The sequence below is a fragment of the Narcine bancroftii genome, chromosome 13, assembly GCF_036971445.1.
Source record: "Narcine bancroftii isolate sNarBan1 chromosome 13, sNarBan1.hap1, whole genome shotgun sequence".
Taxonomy (NCBI): domain Eukaryota; kingdom Metazoa; phylum Chordata; class Chondrichthyes; order Torpediniformes; family Narcinidae; genus Narcine; species Narcine bancroftii.
The window spans coordinates 29,436,524-29,453,855 of record NC_091481.1 but is presented as its reverse complement, the minus strand read 5'-3'; the positions used below and the strand labels follow the sequence as shown (position 1 = coordinate 29,453,855).

Below are 17,332 nucleotides of genomic sequence, written 5' to 3'. Positions count from 1 at the left end.
ATAATTTAAACTGTTCTATATAAACCCACACAACTGCACTTACAACATGTATTAGTGTCTCAAAATGGCTGCAATCTCTACATTCCATGTGCCCATATTTAAATTCAATCTTAAGTCACAAATGAATAAGCGGACACAATGAGGTTGTGACTGTTCTATTCCTCAATCATATCCCTGATGTAAATCAGGCTCTTAACACTCGACGAATAGACATTTATCAGCTTCAGTCATTTGATCCAAGTATCTCCCCTCTGGGGAAAAGGTTTTCCAGATTTCTAGGATTCTGTGCTTTAAAAAAAAGTACTCCTAAGTTCCTGCCATCTACCTGCAAAATACTTTGTTTTTCTGCAAATTCATCACAGCAACCCCAATTTCTCCCTTTAAATCATTTACAAAATCTTAGAATCTTTTTTGTTTTTAGGAACTACAATAAAGACCTTGACTCTGTGCTCATAATTTAACCTTTTAAGTTGATTAGCCAGTACAATAGTTCCATTTCAGAGGTTCAGCCACAGAGGAATGTTTGCTTTAGATTATGACATTTTAGTCACAGCCTGAGCCCAGCCAATCAACAGGGTGAGCAGTGAACACAGGAAGTTACATTTACCGGCGATCAGATGAGGACTTTCAATAGACACATGCATCCTCGTAAATAAATGTGCATTCTGAATTATTATTGTGATCCACGGCTTGTGCTCTTACACAGACCTTACAACTGATTCATGTCCAGCAGCCCCAATTCCAGCACGTTTAGTGGTACAGGACTGGAGGCTTTTACAGACTACTGGCTGTAATTCCAATTAATGCATGTGATCGTACAGATTCTATCACTAATGTGTATATGTACATATGTACAGGTGGTTGTGTAGGATGACTGTGATTGGCTGCGAGCGTAGCCACACCTACTGGCAGGTCTTAAAGGATTGCTCCTAGCCAGACCAGGACATTCTGGACTGGTCGACCTACTTGTGATATGCTCGTCTTCTCGTTAATAAAAGCTTTGGTTTGGATCAACAAGTCTTTGGTTCTTTCGACGCGCATTACAATCCGCCAACACTTTATTCAAAAAGATGTTACACAGTAGAGCTACAAAGTTTCCAGCGAATGGGTAAACTTATACCTCTCATTTTGTTCGTTTTAGATTGGTCACAGTGTTTGAGCTACCGAAAGAAAATAGACACACACACCAAGAGCAGTTCAGTTTATACAAGTCTTTATTACTAAACCTAGAGGTGCACCAAAGAAGAGGTACAAGGACTGCTTAAAGAAATCTCTTGGTGCCTGCCACATTGACCACCGCCAGTGGGCTGATATCGCCTCCGACCGTGCATCTTGACGCCTCACAGTTCGGCAGGCTGCAACCTCCTTTGAAGAAGACCGCACACCCCACCTCACTGACAAAAGACAAAGGAGGAAAAACCCAACATCCAACCCCAACCCACCAATTTTCCCTTGCAACCGCTGCACCCGTGTCTGCCTGTCCCGCATCGGACTTGTCAGTCACCAACGAGCCTGCAGCAGACGTGGACATTACCCCTCCATAAATCTTCGTCCGCGAAGCCAAGCCAAAGAAGAAAGCTGAATTCACACTACAATATGCAAGCCCTTCCCAATTATACTTATCAATGCCTGGACTGGTCCCAACTGCCAAAGCGAGGCAACGACTGCACACTTGTAGTAGGTTGTCTGGGCGCCGGTAGCAGCTTCTCCACCTCCCCGGACCGGGACGTTGGTTGGAATCTTGAAGTTCTTCTTCTTGCTGAGAGATGTCGCCACCTCTTGGAGTCTCAAACTTCAGCAGTGGGACCATGGCCTATATTACCCAAAAGTTGTTTACTTCAGATCTTATCTCTTTGAACAAATGATTTAATTATCTTCAAGATCTCCTGACAGTCTGCTACCAACAAAAGACAACTGCATCTCTGGGCCTCATGGTGGAAGTTGGATAATGTCTACTGATTCATATGCATCCCTGGGCCCCATATAGTGTAAATTTAGATAATGTCTTCTGATTCAGCTGCATCCTGGGCCCCATGGTGGAATTTAGGTGTGTCCACTAATTCATATGCAACAAGCAGGTTCTCAGCCTTGCAGAAGCAAAGGTTGCAAAAGTAAGAAACAAGGTTTAAATCTTCCATTACAACAGTAGAGCTATAAAGTTTCCAGCGAATTCCGTAAGTTTAAAGAGGATGTGGGAAACAATGCCTCAGTGAATTTTAAATGGGACGCTGGAGAATTTGAAGGGAATCTGGAAATGGCACCCCATGAGTTTCAAGGGAATTAGATTTCCTGGAGCATTGATGGGAGTGGTGAAAGAAGGCATGGTTAGCACAGCGGTTAGTGCAGTGGTATTACAGCACCAGCGACCTGGGTTTGGATCCACTGCGGTCTGTAAGGGGTTTTTACGTTCTCACCATTTCTGCTCTGGTGTCCTCCCACTTCAAAATGTACAAAGTTTGTGGGTTAATTGGTGCATTTGGGTGGCATGGGCTGGAAGGGCCCGTTACTGTGCTGCATGTATAAATTTCGCTCTATGTGCCCACAGTTCAGCTGCCATATTTTCAGTGTCCATCAAATAATTCACCACTTGGTCAGCTGTGAATGTACATGAGGTCAACATTCCACGCATGATTAAATCATTCCTTCTCGAGCAATGTGACAACTCAACTCAACCTGAAGATTTATCGACTGAAATTTACCTTTAAACAAAAAAAAATGCAGTTACTTAAAAGTCAGTGGAAGTAAATTCAACGCTACAAACTTGGGTGGTTTTCAATGGAGCGTTAAAAGCAGAGGGGAGCCCTGACAGAGTTTAAAAGATTATGAGAAGTGCAGATAAGACAGTCAATCTTTTTCCAAGGGTAAAATCATCACTTACTAAATGGAAGAAGGATTGTGTAGGTTTAAAGGACATATACGTTGGTCCAAGAATTTTTACAGTGCAGGCAGCTGGATAGTGGTGGAAGCAGACATCATAGAAGTGTTGAAGAGATTGTTAGTGACATACTCAAAATGGAGGGGTGTGAGCAGAAGCAGTTTAATTTAATTTGGCATAGGGTTCAGTGCACACTAGGCTGAATGGGGTTGTTCTCTGCTGTTCAGATTGAAGCAAGAGGAAATCAGTGAACTGAACAGGATTAGTGGGAAAAAAAACTTGACGTTTTGGATCAGAACCTTTTATTGCGACTGATCGAACTCTCAACGCAAGTTTTCTCTGCCCCCAACGCTAATGACTCCACCTGCTGAGTTCTTGTGATCTGGCGAGAGCAACAAGCTGAGTTTCAATGTGGATGAGACGAAGATGATCCTGGACTTCAGGAAGACCAGGATCAACACGCCTCCACTGCACATCACCATCTCTTCACTTGACAGGAAGGCACAAGAGTGACTGCACTTGCTGAAAAGACTGAAGTGGGCAAGGCTACCGGCCACCATCATGTCAACTTTCCTGGCTGGCTGCATCACGGTGCGGTGCAGTTGCTGCAGAGCTATGGATCGGAGGTCAATCCACAGGACCATCAGAGTGGCACAATCTACACGGATCATTGTCTGAAGAGGGTGCGCTAAGTCATTGAAAACCCCCTTCACCCTGCACACAGTATCTTTCAGCTGCTCCTGTCGGGGAAGAGATGCAGGAGGATCCTCACCAGGCTGAGGAATAGTTGAACAACCAAAGGAACTGCTCACACTAACCACCTGAGACTCTCATTTTTATGAAGCAATATAATAAACCTGTTTCCAGCAGATGGTTTTTTTTTGCCACAGATTCAAGGTACGTTGCAATGGGTAATTGGCTACAGATCTAAAAAGTAAAAAGGTGTAGAAAACATGGGAAAGAATTACTGCCTAGCTTTTTAACCAAGTCAGCATGGGCACTGTAAGGTAAAAACATCATGAGATGGGACCGGAGAAGGAGTCAACCAGTACTAAGGAGTAACAGAATGCAGATGTGACCTTGTACACTCAAGATAAACTTGGCACTAACAAGCTGATGAGTAGCAGACTAACAGTGAAGGGTAGCAACAGCTTATTCATTGGACAGTGTCCTGAGGTATAAAAAAACACCACTTGCTGATATCAGGAGAATGCGTCTTCTCCAACTAACATTGTTAGTTGCAAGTGTTACAATCCGGTAATAAAGAACCTTGATTTCGACTCAGTCTGGTGTCTGACTCACTCATTCTTGAACAAAGCAGACCTAACAGCACACGGGGCTGAAGACCCTCCCCCCTACAATGCAAGACTCGATGAGAAAACGATGGAATAACCTGATTTTGCTTAAGAACCATTCTTAGTTACTGTTTTGTTTATCCATGTGCAGGCCAGGCCACTCAGATGGGGAACGGAGTCATCCAAAAAAAATTGTTACTGCTTGAAAGGAACAAATGGAAGGCATTATTGGAAGTTGAACGAGATGGGCTGAATGGCCTTCCCCTTGCACGCCCATTTTTGTGAAAATAACAATATTTTTAAAGGAATTGAAAGACACAGAGGTGAATACATTTTATTGTTTATTGGTAACAGCTATATGATTGGAGTCAGTTGTGCTGTTTCGGGTATACATCATAAAATCCTCCCTTCTTCCACAGGGGATTGCAAATGCTCTGTTGGTTTAGATAGCTTAAGATTACAGATCCTTCAGTTCCTTCTGAATGGCCCAGAGGGTCTCAGCACTCTTCCTCAGTTGGGCCACCTCTTCATCTTTCAGGGTTTGGTTGATGACAGCAGTTAGACCCTCAGCACTCAAGACACAGGGCAGGCTCAGGAAGACTTCATTTGCTATGCCATACAAGTCCTTGGGATAACATGTTACACAGTCACTGGAAGGCAGCGCATTATTTACAGATAACTAAACAGGTATCATGTGTACATAAAGCTCACTTAAGCACGCATTAATCCAAAACTAAAAATATATTGTAGATTTGAAACCAAAAATATACTGTGGTATCCAGGAAGCAGAGATATAGACAGAATGAGTGAAAGGATGGGGGTGGGGGATAGGAGGAGAGAGTTAAGCCTTTGAAAAGATCTCACTTTTGACTATTTTTCTGTGAATTCACACGGAACACATCTTGGAGAGGGGAGGAAGTAACTAAAAATAGCAAAATAATCATCTAAAATGCCAAACAACTAAATGCATGGTTGAGTTAAAAAGCAGACTGGCAGACCTTCAGGGTAAGAAAAAGCTTTTGGAATCCTTTTCCACATGAGCAGAGGTATTTTGACTTTATAGTAGGATTAAAATGGAGTCAACTGATCTTATTTTTTCCTCTAACCTTTCCCCTCCCAGTCATCTCTCCACCTCTTCCATCCTCTGTTTAATAGCCATCACATCTCAACCCCTCCCCAGCTTCTCCCACCCCTTGATGGTAATTGATTCCGCCCTTTCCTGTTTTGGTCTCAATGAAGGACCCTGACCTGAAACAGTAGGTGCTTTTAAGCTGCAGCACCCGGGTAGCCCTCCTGAGACCCAGGTGTGATTAGTGGGGCAAAGGTGCCTCCAGCACCTTTTAAGTTGACGGGGGTGGGGGTGGGGGGTCCCTAGTAGATCACCAACCTGGTGACTTAAGGGGGATCCCGCCCCCACAATGATGCAGTAAGAGACGTGTCATGCAAACTAGTCTCCCCCGTCTCCCCCCCCCACCAGCAGTCAGTCTCCATCCCACTGTCAATCGTGCTCCCTCTCCCCGCGGCAGTCAACCCCTCTGCCCCCACGGCAGCCGACCCCTCTCCTCTCTCCCCCATGGAAGCCAACCCCTCTCCTCTCTCACCCATGGAAGCCGACCCCCTCCCGCGTCATTGACCTCTCCCCCCGTGGCAGTGACCTCACTCTCACCCAATTATGGCCCTCGTCTCTCCCCCTCACGGCAGTGACCTCTCACCCCCCCCCCACACCGGGCCCTGGCAGTGACCCCTCTCTCCCCCCGATTACCACAGACATTTCAGCTGAAGTTTCCCTGTGATGTCAGCTCGTAAGCACTGACATCACAGGAGTAATCGTGTCAGCCATTTTGTTGTTCAAGCCACTGGTCGACACATCGTGAGTAAGTTTAACTGGGTTCCCTGACTACCTCCGAGGTAGAGCAGAGACGCGGTTGACTTGGGACGAACCTGACTGGGTCCAACCCCTTCAAGCTGCCTCATGAGTGGGGCGCTAACCGGGCAAATTACCCAGTTAACCCCATTTTACAAGGCAGTTTGAAAGCACCTAGTGACTACCCACAGGTGCCTCCTGACTCATCGAGTCCCTCCAGGAGCTCATTGTTTACTCAAGACTGATCCAATGACCTATTCACTCCTCATTGACTCTCGACCTTTCAAGCATGGACCAATTAAGGGATAATGTATAGTATTAAAGTGTCAAATTGATGGCACTGAATACTCCCCAAAAAAATAATCAATTACTGCAAAACACAAGGATAGGTGAAAAATATACATTAAAAAAATTAAAAGCAATTATCCTCATGGATCTGGTCAACAAAGGCCAGTAGTAGTGTAAGATTAGCTTTATACGCTTCTGATAAGATCCAATTTAGATAATGCACTCACTGTTTTGCACCAGAGCTCGAGAGAGAGACATAGAATAGTTTGTGAATGCACCAATGTGATACTACACCAATAAGGATTAAATTACAATCATCGGTTACAGAGAAAATTAGAAAAATAATTTGGAGGAATTTAGCATGTCGAGCAGCATTAGTGGAAGATGTTTCTGGTGGGAGCCTTTCAGTCTATATTGCAGACAATGAGTGTAGATAGAGTACATAAAGAGTGTCATTTATCTGAGTTTCATCACCTCCGTTGCCACAGTACTTCCTGCATTCTTTTTTGGACACAATCAATTGTAAGGCTTCTCATTTCCTTGTGATATTCAAGACCATTCTGCCCATCAAATCTATCCCATCTTGAACAACAATGGCCTTTCCTTATTCACTTCTCCCATCTCCTCTGATTAGACATTTCACTCTAATTTGAAACATTTGGAATTTTATATGACTAAAAAAGGACTTGGTATGATCTAGCAGAATAAACACAGTGGATGGAATTTCACAACTATTTAAGGACAGATGCATCTTAAATACTTCCCACCTAATTTCAGCCATTATTAAAATATTCATAACATTTTTATATTGGAAACTTAAAAATTCCTTTCATTAGATATTAAAATTTGAAAAGTGTTTTGGAACATGACCCTCTGGGCCATTAGTCCAATGGCTGCTATCCGACACAAGAAAAGTTACATTTTCTGGCTAAGATGTGGGGACTGGTGCATTCTCGTGGGGACTGTGGAGAGAATTCTGGCTGGTTGCATCACTGCCTGGTATGGAGGCACCAACTCTCAGGACAAGAATAAACTCCAGAGGGTTGTTCAAACGGCCTGTGACATCACAGGCACCAGACTTCACCCCATCAAGGATATCTACATGAGAAAGTGTCTTAAAAGACCAGCCTCTATCCTAAAAGTTCCCCCACCACCCAGGCCACCATCAGGGAAAAGGTACAGGAGCCTAAAGTCGAGCACTCAGCGGCATAAGAACAGCTTCTTCCCTGCTGCCAAAAGATTCCTGAATAATAAGTGAACCAAAGACACTGCGTTACTTTTCGTGAACCATTATTTTTAGTATTTTTATACTAATGTCATAAGATGGTTGTAATATTAAGAAAGAGTTGGATAAGTATATGGATGGGAGGGGGATGGAGGGATATGGGCGGAGTGCTGGTAAGTGGGATTAGAGGAGGGTACATGGATCAGTGCGGACTAGAAGGGCCAAATTGGCCTGTTTCCGTGTTGTAATTGTTATATGGTTATATGGTTAATATGTATGCTTGCAATATGTTGTAATGGTTGTAATATGTATGTTTGCACTATGATATTTCTTAAAAACACCAAATTTCATAACAATAAATCCTGATTCTGATTCGCAGGAGATCTAGTTGCCAGGTAAAGGAATTGGAGGAGGCCAATCGATGTTTCTGAACGGAGTCTCTTGTTTTAATAATGACTCTTTGCTTGCCTTTACAGGGCAAACAAAGGAAGGACTCTTTTTTTTTTTTAAATCTCCTGAACGTGACAAGAAATTGAATATTCAGGGACAGTGAAGCGGCAATATTGACTGCAGAGAGGAAGAAAATCCTACAACTACAGCCAAACTGGAAACTCTACTGGCAAGGGAAGGTCACCTTCGGATATTTTGCCATAAACTTAACTGTGTGCTTCTCTTTAAACTTCAGCAGTTAATGGATGGCATAGAGATCCCAGCAGTAACAACCAAACACCATCAAGGAGATAATGTACAAAATGAATCAATGAGGAATGCAGTAAGGTATCATACCTTCACCATGGTGGACACAGGATGAACCCTTTTCAGGTTCTTCACAATGGATTCAGTCAGTTCAGCAACACTGAGGCCAATAGCCCAGTTGGTATATCCCTTCAGCTTAATCACTTCATAGGCACTGGTAAAAGATTAAAGTTTATGTTAGTTATTTATGCGTCTGATAAGTCTCAAAAGATTAAGGAATAGTGAGTTTATTGCCATTTACAAAGTGCACGTGGACCAAAATTTTTACTTGCTGCAGTAATAATGGGAGAGAAATTTGTAGATGTGCTCATTCTAACAGCCAACAGACCAAGTTCACTGTTGCCCGTGAACCATCATTAGGGCCATACAAATGGCAGCCTTTTGTACTGGAATCAATTGTTTTGTTTTATTGAATTATAACAATGTCAGGCATTGACAATTTTATGTCCAGCAGCATTCAACCTAAAACTGGTGACTCCATTTACAATTCAGGCATCAATTCCTTCCTCATCGTATTAGTTTAGTGAACCCAAGAGTCCACAAGCTGTCAAGGCTTCTTGGGAGACTGTGCTCTTTGTAGTGATGTTAAAGGTAGGCATTTCAATTGTGGTCCAGTTGGAAGGTACAGTGGGCAGCTGATTGGGGAGTGATGGAGGATTGAGGATGATCAGTGCAGCGACTCCAGGAGTCGGAATCAGCCCTATACACAAGTGGCTCGGCGCTGGAAGCCCTCCAGGATATTATGGGTCAAGTTCCCTGCAAAGCTCCAAAGCCGTGTCGTATGGAAGTGCTATCTACCTGTGCATCTCTGAAAATGGGTCAGGCCGCACAGGTACCTCGGGCCTGGTAGCACCTGGTCAAAAATCTGGAGGGAGCCATGCACAGCCAGGTGGAACCAGCTTGGGTTGGATATGTTGGTCAGCATGGATAAGTTGGGCCAAAGGGCCTGTTCTCACACTGTACAACTTTATAATAGTCACAAAGTCATTTTACTTTGGAGTAAAATACTGAAAAAAATACTGTCTGTAACTTTATTTTGAGGCATCCATCCTCATCTGTTGGGAAGAAACTGAAAATAAATTTTGGGTCTTGGCTGCAATTTTGTGAAAGCTCAATTAAAATCACCATTTAATTCCAATGAAAGTCAGGTCACCATCTTCCCTCCAATTCATTATGTTTTATATGTGTATATATATATACACACACACACACACACACACACACACACACACACACACACACACACACACACACACACACACACACAGTCACTGCATTGTGAGAAATTATTCCCATTTCCCTGGAACGCATGGTGTGTAAAAAGCTCAAAATAGGGTGTACCATTCCAGTTCTGACTTCATTTTCTTCATTGTCATTTTCCCAGAGCACCTGCAGTGTAAACTGCACTGCAGGGATTCCGGGACCAATGGGCTAATGAATACGACATTGCGATATCGTGAGTATTCCTTACATACCGCAATGTCGGTCTGAACACTGACTAAAATCGCAGACAGAAACGCTTTGGTCATTCCTGTGTGAACGACCAATGCCGGGAGATCAGAGACTCCCTGTAACTGTAAAATCCTGTGAGGTCTGTGTAAAATTCATAAATGGTTCATGTCTAGCTTTTGATTTGAGTGCTATTTTGTACCTTTCCACAACCATTTTATGGACATCTTTCCAGTTTTCCTTGTCCTGGGCAGTCCCAATATCAGGATTCAGCTGCTGCAACCCAACTCCTGCCACGTTTACTCCACTCCAAACAGGAACTATAAAAACAAAGCATATGGCGTCACTCCAGACAAGGACTGCATGCAACATCTTGTATTAAGTGATACATGCAACACACCAGAAACAACTCACAATAACTTTAATACTTTTGTGATCATGTTTGTTTGTGAAACCAATGCATTTTCATACTCAAACTATTGCATTTTTTCTTTAGCCAATGAGGAAATAATAAGCTCAGTAAATCTTATGCCAAGATCAAACACAACAGCTGGCTTACAGCTGCTTAACAGTACTGCCAAATTCACATAGTTCCCAAAAATCGACCATGTAAAGTTAAAATCACATTAAGACCAGTATCGGATTTAATTTCTTGGCCATTGTTATTGGTCAGACTGGCTGAGTGCAAAAAAGCACTCATTGGCTTTAGGTTTGAGGACTTAGCTTCACCTGCATACCTCATATCAGCCCCCACCAAATCCACATGGGTCAACTGGAAGCTTTGACAAGTGAGACACAGTGCCAAAGCAATACTTGCAAGTTTTGGATTTTGGTTGGGGCAACCAGGAGGTAAAGTTTGATATTCAGCGTCTAAGAACGTCAGCTGCAAAGGGATAACCAACCTGTAGATGCTGGAATCTAGAGCAAAATATGAACCACTGGGAAACTGAGTTGCAACTTTGGGGATCAGAGGGAAGGGAAAGAGTTGTTATTTAGGGTCAAGACTCTGCATCAGTTCAGAGTAGAGAGGAAAGATGACCATTAATAAAGAGAGGGGCCAGTGCAAGACAGGGGTGACCAAAGAGGGGTGAAGGATGGCAGGTGGAGGAGGGACGGAGCTGGGAGAGATTGGCAGGAGAGTGAAGGGTAGAAGCAGACAAGACATAAGGCCATCTTTTTTTTTGGGGGGGCATGATGGCGGTGGGGAAGGTGCTGAGGGGTGGGTGAGCGTTAATGAATAGCAGAAACACAAACATTACCAGTGACAAAATCTGAACAGTAGAGGTGATCATGGGAACCGCCAGGGGTGAGGTGAAAGGAAGATGAAACTAAATGGTGGCAGGGATCTGGAGGGTGAAGTTTATGGGAAGTAATGATGGAACCAGGAGAGGTATGGGGACTTGAGAAAAGGAAAAAAGGTCCAAACATAAACTGGAAAGAACGAGAGAAGGAAGAAAGAGGCATCTGAAATTGGAAAATTGAATTTTCTGACTTTACTCTGGTTTTAACTGCTCACTAGCCTGAATTCCCTGCTATTGAAAGGTTTGAAACAACCAAAAAGTGTGCAGACCCACAAGAGGAAAAATGGCTGGTGCCTTGTGCCAAAGCCCTGATGAAGGGATTCGGCTCAAGGCATCGCCGTTCTTTCTCTCCCACTTGTGCTGCTTGGCCCACTGAGTTCCTTGAGCAGATTGTGTTTGGCTTCAGATTCCAGCATCTGCAATCTCCTGGGTGCAACATCCATCACCAGTACAAACTCGGCAACGTGCAGTCTTACCGCTGGTATCACCATGTTCGCCAAGCACCCACCCATGGCAGCTGGATGGATGGAGACCAAGTTTCTCGGCCATCAGGTATCGGAATCTGGCAGAGTCCAGGTTACAGCCGCTGCCAATTACACGATTTTTCGGAAAGCCACTGATTTTCCAAGCCACGTAGGTCAAAATGTCCACTACAACCAGAAGCAAATGAGATCAACTACCAAATAGGGACACAATTCAACTATAAATAGGGTTAATCGATCACATTTCATTGCTTTTGACAATAAGTAGAAAATGAATGGAAAATTCAGGGCAACACGGTTAGTGAAACCCTGTTACAGCACCAGTGATCGAGTCCAGGATTCGAATCCCGTGCTGTTTGTAAGGAGTTTGTACGTTCTCCCCTTGTCTGGGTGGGTTTTTCCCTGGGGGCTCTGGTTTCTTCCCACCATTCAAAACATACTGGGGGGGGGGGGGGGGTGGGGGTGGGTTTAGGTCAATTGGGTGCAAGTGGGACAGCACAGCATCGTGGGCCAAAATGGCCTGTTACCATGCTGCATGTCTAAATTTAAATTTTAAAAAGATTATGAGTATAAATATTAACTTGTCCTCCTAATGTACTGAATGATGGATTCCACTGGCTCCAATCTGTTATTGGTACATTATTATATATGAGATCTAATTTATGTCAGTCTTAGCACTTTTGCATCTGCATTTAGTTTGTACGTCCCACTGTAATAATCCTGGCTGGAACTCCATTGAATCACTGAAGCAGTGGCCACAGTGTTGATGTCACACTTTCTAATATATTGAATGGTTGTGAAAGATGCTATTTCGAAGCATGGGTGGATTCTTCCTTGTGTCCCAGCCTTCGATATCCCTCCACCAGCATCACCACAAGAAGACATCCCAGCAATTAATGCCATTTGGGAGGTAAAGGATATATGGGGAGAATAAAAAGGGATTAGTTCAAATAGACATTTGATGGTCAGTGGGCATTTGGACATTGATTGTTGTACAACTCAATTATACAATATGGGTTCTTGCATGTTCCTGCATTGGAACAGTGACCATAATTCAATAGCGAGCAGGTGAGGACACGCTGTGCAAGCGATTGCTGTTGGTGCAATTATTAAAGCTGCAAGATTTCAAAGCAAATCAGAAAGTACTAGAATTACCTGGATTAGAAACCACGATGAGCGTGCAGTTTGGGCTATGCTTTACAATCTGAGGGATGATAAATTTGAAGATGTTCACATTTCTCTGGACCAGGTTCAATCGGCTCTCCCCCTCCTGCTGACGGGCCCCAGCAGTAACAATCACCAGGCGAGAATTCGCAGTTATGGCATAATCTATGCAACAGGGAAATCAGGCTGCTAAGTGAGAGGAGAAAAAGGCAACTGGAGAACAACAATTTTCAAACTGGATGCACTGCAGAAGAGGTGGAAAATCTCGTGATAGGGTGCGAGAACAACTGAGTCTCGACATGGACAAGGAGAAGGAGATGGTCGTCAGGAGGACCAGGCACGACCACCTTCTAGTACACATCAACAACTCTGTTGTGGAGAGGATGGAGAGTGCCAAGTTCCTTGGAGTTCACTTAACTAGTGACCTATCGTGGTCACACAACATATCCTCACTTGTCAGGAAGGTGCAACAAGTGACTGCACTTCCTGAGAAATGGGCAAGGCTACCATCCACCATGACATCAACCACCTACAGGAGCTCTATTGAGAGCATCCTGGCTGGCTACATCACAGTGTGGTGTGGTTGCTGCAGAGAAATAGATCGCAGGTCAATCCCCAGGACCATAAGAGTGACAGAGAGGATCACTGGGGTCTCCTGCCCATTGATGTGATCGTCTAGGAACTTTGTCTGAGGGAACACAAAGTCATTGAGGACCCCTTCTACCCTGTACAGAGCTGCTCTTGTCAGGGAGAAGATACAGGAGTATGAGACCAAGCACCACCAGACTAAGGAACATCTTCCCGTGGACAGTGAGAATGCTGAATGACCAAAGGAACTGCTCGCACAACCACCCAAGATGCTAATAGTCAGAAAACAATATTTATTTATTTATATAAATATGAATACTTGTCCTGCATATGTATTGTTTGTCTATAGACGTGTTATGTCTGGTTATGCATCTGCGTGTTTTGTACCGAGCACCAGAGAATGCTGTTTTGTCAGGTTGTACTTGTGAAAATCAGATGACAATAAACTTGATTTTTAGGATCTCCATCCCTGCAATTCATTGTGCAAGGAAAAGCAAAAATAGAAAATTGCAAGTCTTTTTAGCATTCACAGCTGATAGAGCCTCTCCCTCACATCTCCAGTGACCAGGATTCAATACTGATCTCTGCTGTGCTTATGTGGAGATTTGCATAATTTCCCTGTTACCATATGGGTTTTCTCCAGGATTTCATATTTCCATTCATATCCCAAAGACAGCGGGTCAGAGGGCTAATCGGCTTTTAGAAATTGCCCGTTGTGTGTAGGAGAGTGGTAGACTCTGGAGGGGAGAAGTGTTCAGATTGTACAGAGGACTACAGCAAACGGGTGCTTCATAGGGAAAGTGCACTTGGTGAGGCCAAATCCCTGCTGCATAACTCAATGACTCAATTACCTTTATCAGCCATAATCTTTGGAGTTTTAAGGAACAGACTGCCATGAAGAAGATCCATCATTTCTCCTTTCAGTTTGTCTTCCAGAACATCAACCAAAGCCATCTCATCAGCAAGTTCCTGTAAAAGGAATTAAAATAATATAAACATTAGACAACAGGAGTACAGAAAAAAAGTAGAACTCTGCTGTCTGATCCCATCACACCTGACCTTTCATCCCAAACTGAACAGTTATGTTCTACTCCAATGGAAAATCCATTCGGGAAAATGAGAGTGTAAAAACACAATGCAGGTCAAACACCATCCTTTATATCGCAAAGGTAAAAATACACAACTGATGTTTTGGCCTTGATCAAGGTATGGAAAATGTCGGCAGGAGTCCTAACAAAAGAGTGGGGAGGAGGTGTGGTCACAAAGGCAGGAGGTAATAGGTGGAGAAGGGAAGGAGGAGAAAGCAGCAAGCAAAGATAGGAGGGATGGCTGGGTGGATAAGAGAGGGAAGGAAGGGGAGGTGAGCTGGAAGGGAAATGGGGAAGAGGAGAGCAGGTTAGCAGAAACCAGAAAAGTCGATGTTAATGCCATCTAACTGGTGTCCAGATGGAAAAATCATGTTACGGGTGGTCTTGGTGGGATAGTACCCAAGGCTATGGACAGTGTGGGAGCGTGACACAGAATTGAAATGGTTGGCTACTGGGAGGTCCTTGTCACTGGTGCGGACAGAGTGAAGATGTTCAGCGAAGCGATCTCCCAGTCTGTACCCAGTCTCTCCAATGTAGAGATGGTCAATTTTCTGACAAATCCTCATTCACAATAAACAGATGCTAATGGGGCCACACAAAACTCATTTATAATTAAAAAAAAATCCTTCCATCTCAAGACACAATTTATTCATTGTGTTTTTACTACAACCACAGTGTCTTACAGATTGTCATGTTTTACCTCAAGCAACGAGAGATTCCGCTGGAAAGTTATTCCACAAGGAATCCACATTCCCAGATCTGACAACAGCAGGAAATTAAGTCACTGAAGAATTTCTAACATGCAAAGAAAAAAACTGGAGAAGCTGAGCTAAACATCCTTAAGCAAAGATGATAAAAGATTTATTAAAAGCATTCAAAATTCTGAGAAAACTTACAAAAGAGAAATCATTCTCATTGGGAGCAGAAATAGTAACTAGAAGGTAGATTCAAGATTACTTCCAAAGGAATCAAGAGGATGAGAGGAGGTTCTTATTACAAAAAAAAAGTGAGGTTGCAATATTGAACGTTTCAATCCGAGTTGAAAGAAAGTGGATTAAAAAAGGAATGGAGAAATTTCTTCAGCCAGTGTGGTAAATCTGTGGAATTCATTGCCACAGAGATGGCTGTGGAGACCAGGTTAATGGGCTTATTTAAAGCAGAGGTTGACAGGTTTTTGATTAGCAAAGGTGTCAAAGGTAACGGGGAGAAGGCAGGAGAATGGGGTTGAGAGAAAAATACATCAGCCTTGATTCAAACAACAAAGTAGGCTCAGTGGGCAGAATGGCATTCTGTTCCTACTTATGGAGTAGGAGGGGTTAAATGGAAATGGAAAGCACATTTTTCAAAGGGCTGAATTGTTCTCTTTTGTCTGGTACAAGACTATGATTTTATAACTGATTGCTTTGTGTATTAATTGGACAATACTCTTCAAGTTTATCTGCTGAATTCCTGTGTGGTTGATCTGCAATCACAATTAACATTATGTGAAAGCGTCTTCAAATCAGATGCTGCGTTAGATTTCAAGAACACTCGATGATTGTGCGATGGAAAATATATGATTTTTAAAAAAGCATAAAAGACCAAACTTGCCCTTAAGAGAATGCTGATAGCACAGGCCATTCCAACTTGGCCTACACCCACAACAGTGATCTTGTTTCTTGAAGCACTGGACTGATCTCGGGAGACTGAGGTAATAAGCTTCTGCTCCACAGTTGCCATGTTTTCCTCCTACCAATACACACAAAAAAAAACAGGTTTAACTTTCAAAAATATATAAACTGTCATATCCGTTTGGTGAATGAGGTGAAAGAGTCTTTTCATCAAAATCAAAATACATCACATTAATATTTTAATTCAGAAAACTGCATGCATATTAAAGAAGCCTTTGTGTAGCACCTAAATAATGCTTCAGTGAACTTTAAACTATCATCAACAGGCTAAATGCAGTTGTACAGATACCTTTTTATCCTAGAGGATGGGATCCTCTAGTTTCCTGTTGGAGAACAGGAAACTAAATTCTTTCCATTATAGGCACTGAGTATCAACACTGCACATTTCCCAGGGAGGAGTCCAGTGCAGCAAAGCCAGGCTCCCACGTCACATAGTGGCTGCCCTTCAAAAGAACTCCAATGTCCCAGTAGCATTTTGAGCCATAATACTGTGAAAGGAGCTAGATAATGGTGCATTATCAACAGAGAACTGCAAAAAGTGAGAAAATGAAAAAAAAACTTCTGTGGTTTATCCTGATGAATAGAAAAGTGTGGAGTTGTAGCATCTTCTTGTAAGTGGTAATTGTGTCGATGTCAAAAAAAATAAATAAAGAGCACAGGTCCGCAGTAAGAGCCAAAAAGTTCAGAGGGACCCAAGAAAGGACCTTTTCTTCACCCAGAGAGGGATTGGAATCTTGAAGACACCGAAGGGTGGAGGTAGTAGATTCCCACAACATTTAAGTTGTATCTAGGTCAACTGCGCTGGGTAGGTCACGTCTCCAGCCTGCCACATTGACCACCGCCAGTGGGCTGATATCGCCTCAAACTGTGCATCTTGGCGCCTCACAGTTCGGCAGGCAGCAACCTCCTTTGAAGAAGACTGCAGAGCCCACCTCACTGACAAAAGACAAAGGAGGAAAAACCCAACACTCAACCCCAACCAACCAATTTTCCCTTGCAACCGCTGCAACCATGTCTGCCTGTCCCGCATCGGACTTGTTAGCCACAAACGAGCCTGCAGCTGACGTGGACATTACCCCTCCATAAATCTTCGTCTGCAAAGCCAAGCCAAAGAAAGGTCAGTGCTTCTCAACCCTTCCCCATTTAAATGCCACCTTATGTTTTATTAACCACAGAGCACTTATGAAATAAGATGCCATAAGTGTGCGGTGGTTAGTGAGGGATTACTTAAGGTCTGCGGTGATTAGTGCGGGATTACTTAAAGTGTGCGATGGTAAGTGAGGAATT

General features: G+C 43.3%; 1 protein-coding gene across 1 annotated transcript; it reads right to left on the bottom strand.

The window, feature by feature from the left end:
• Positions 1-4,498: 4,498 nt before the first annotated feature.
• Positions 4,499-16,104, bottom strand: LOC138748899 (L-lactate dehydrogenase B chain). Its single transcript, XM_069909781.1, has 7 exons — positions 15,966-16,104; positions 14,139-14,256; positions 12,691-12,864; positions 11,530-11,703; positions 9,955-10,072; positions 8,334-8,457; positions 4,499-4,795 (listed from the first exon to the last, which is right to left on the bottom strand). Exons 1-7 carry the CDS (start codon positions 16,092-16,094, stop codon positions 4,628-4,630), a joined length of 1,005 nt encoding a protein of 334 aa, XP_069765882.1. The 5' UTR covers positions 16,095-16,104; the 3' UTR covers positions 4,499-4,627.
• Between the last annotated feature and the right edge of the window lie 1,228 nt (positions 16,105-17,332).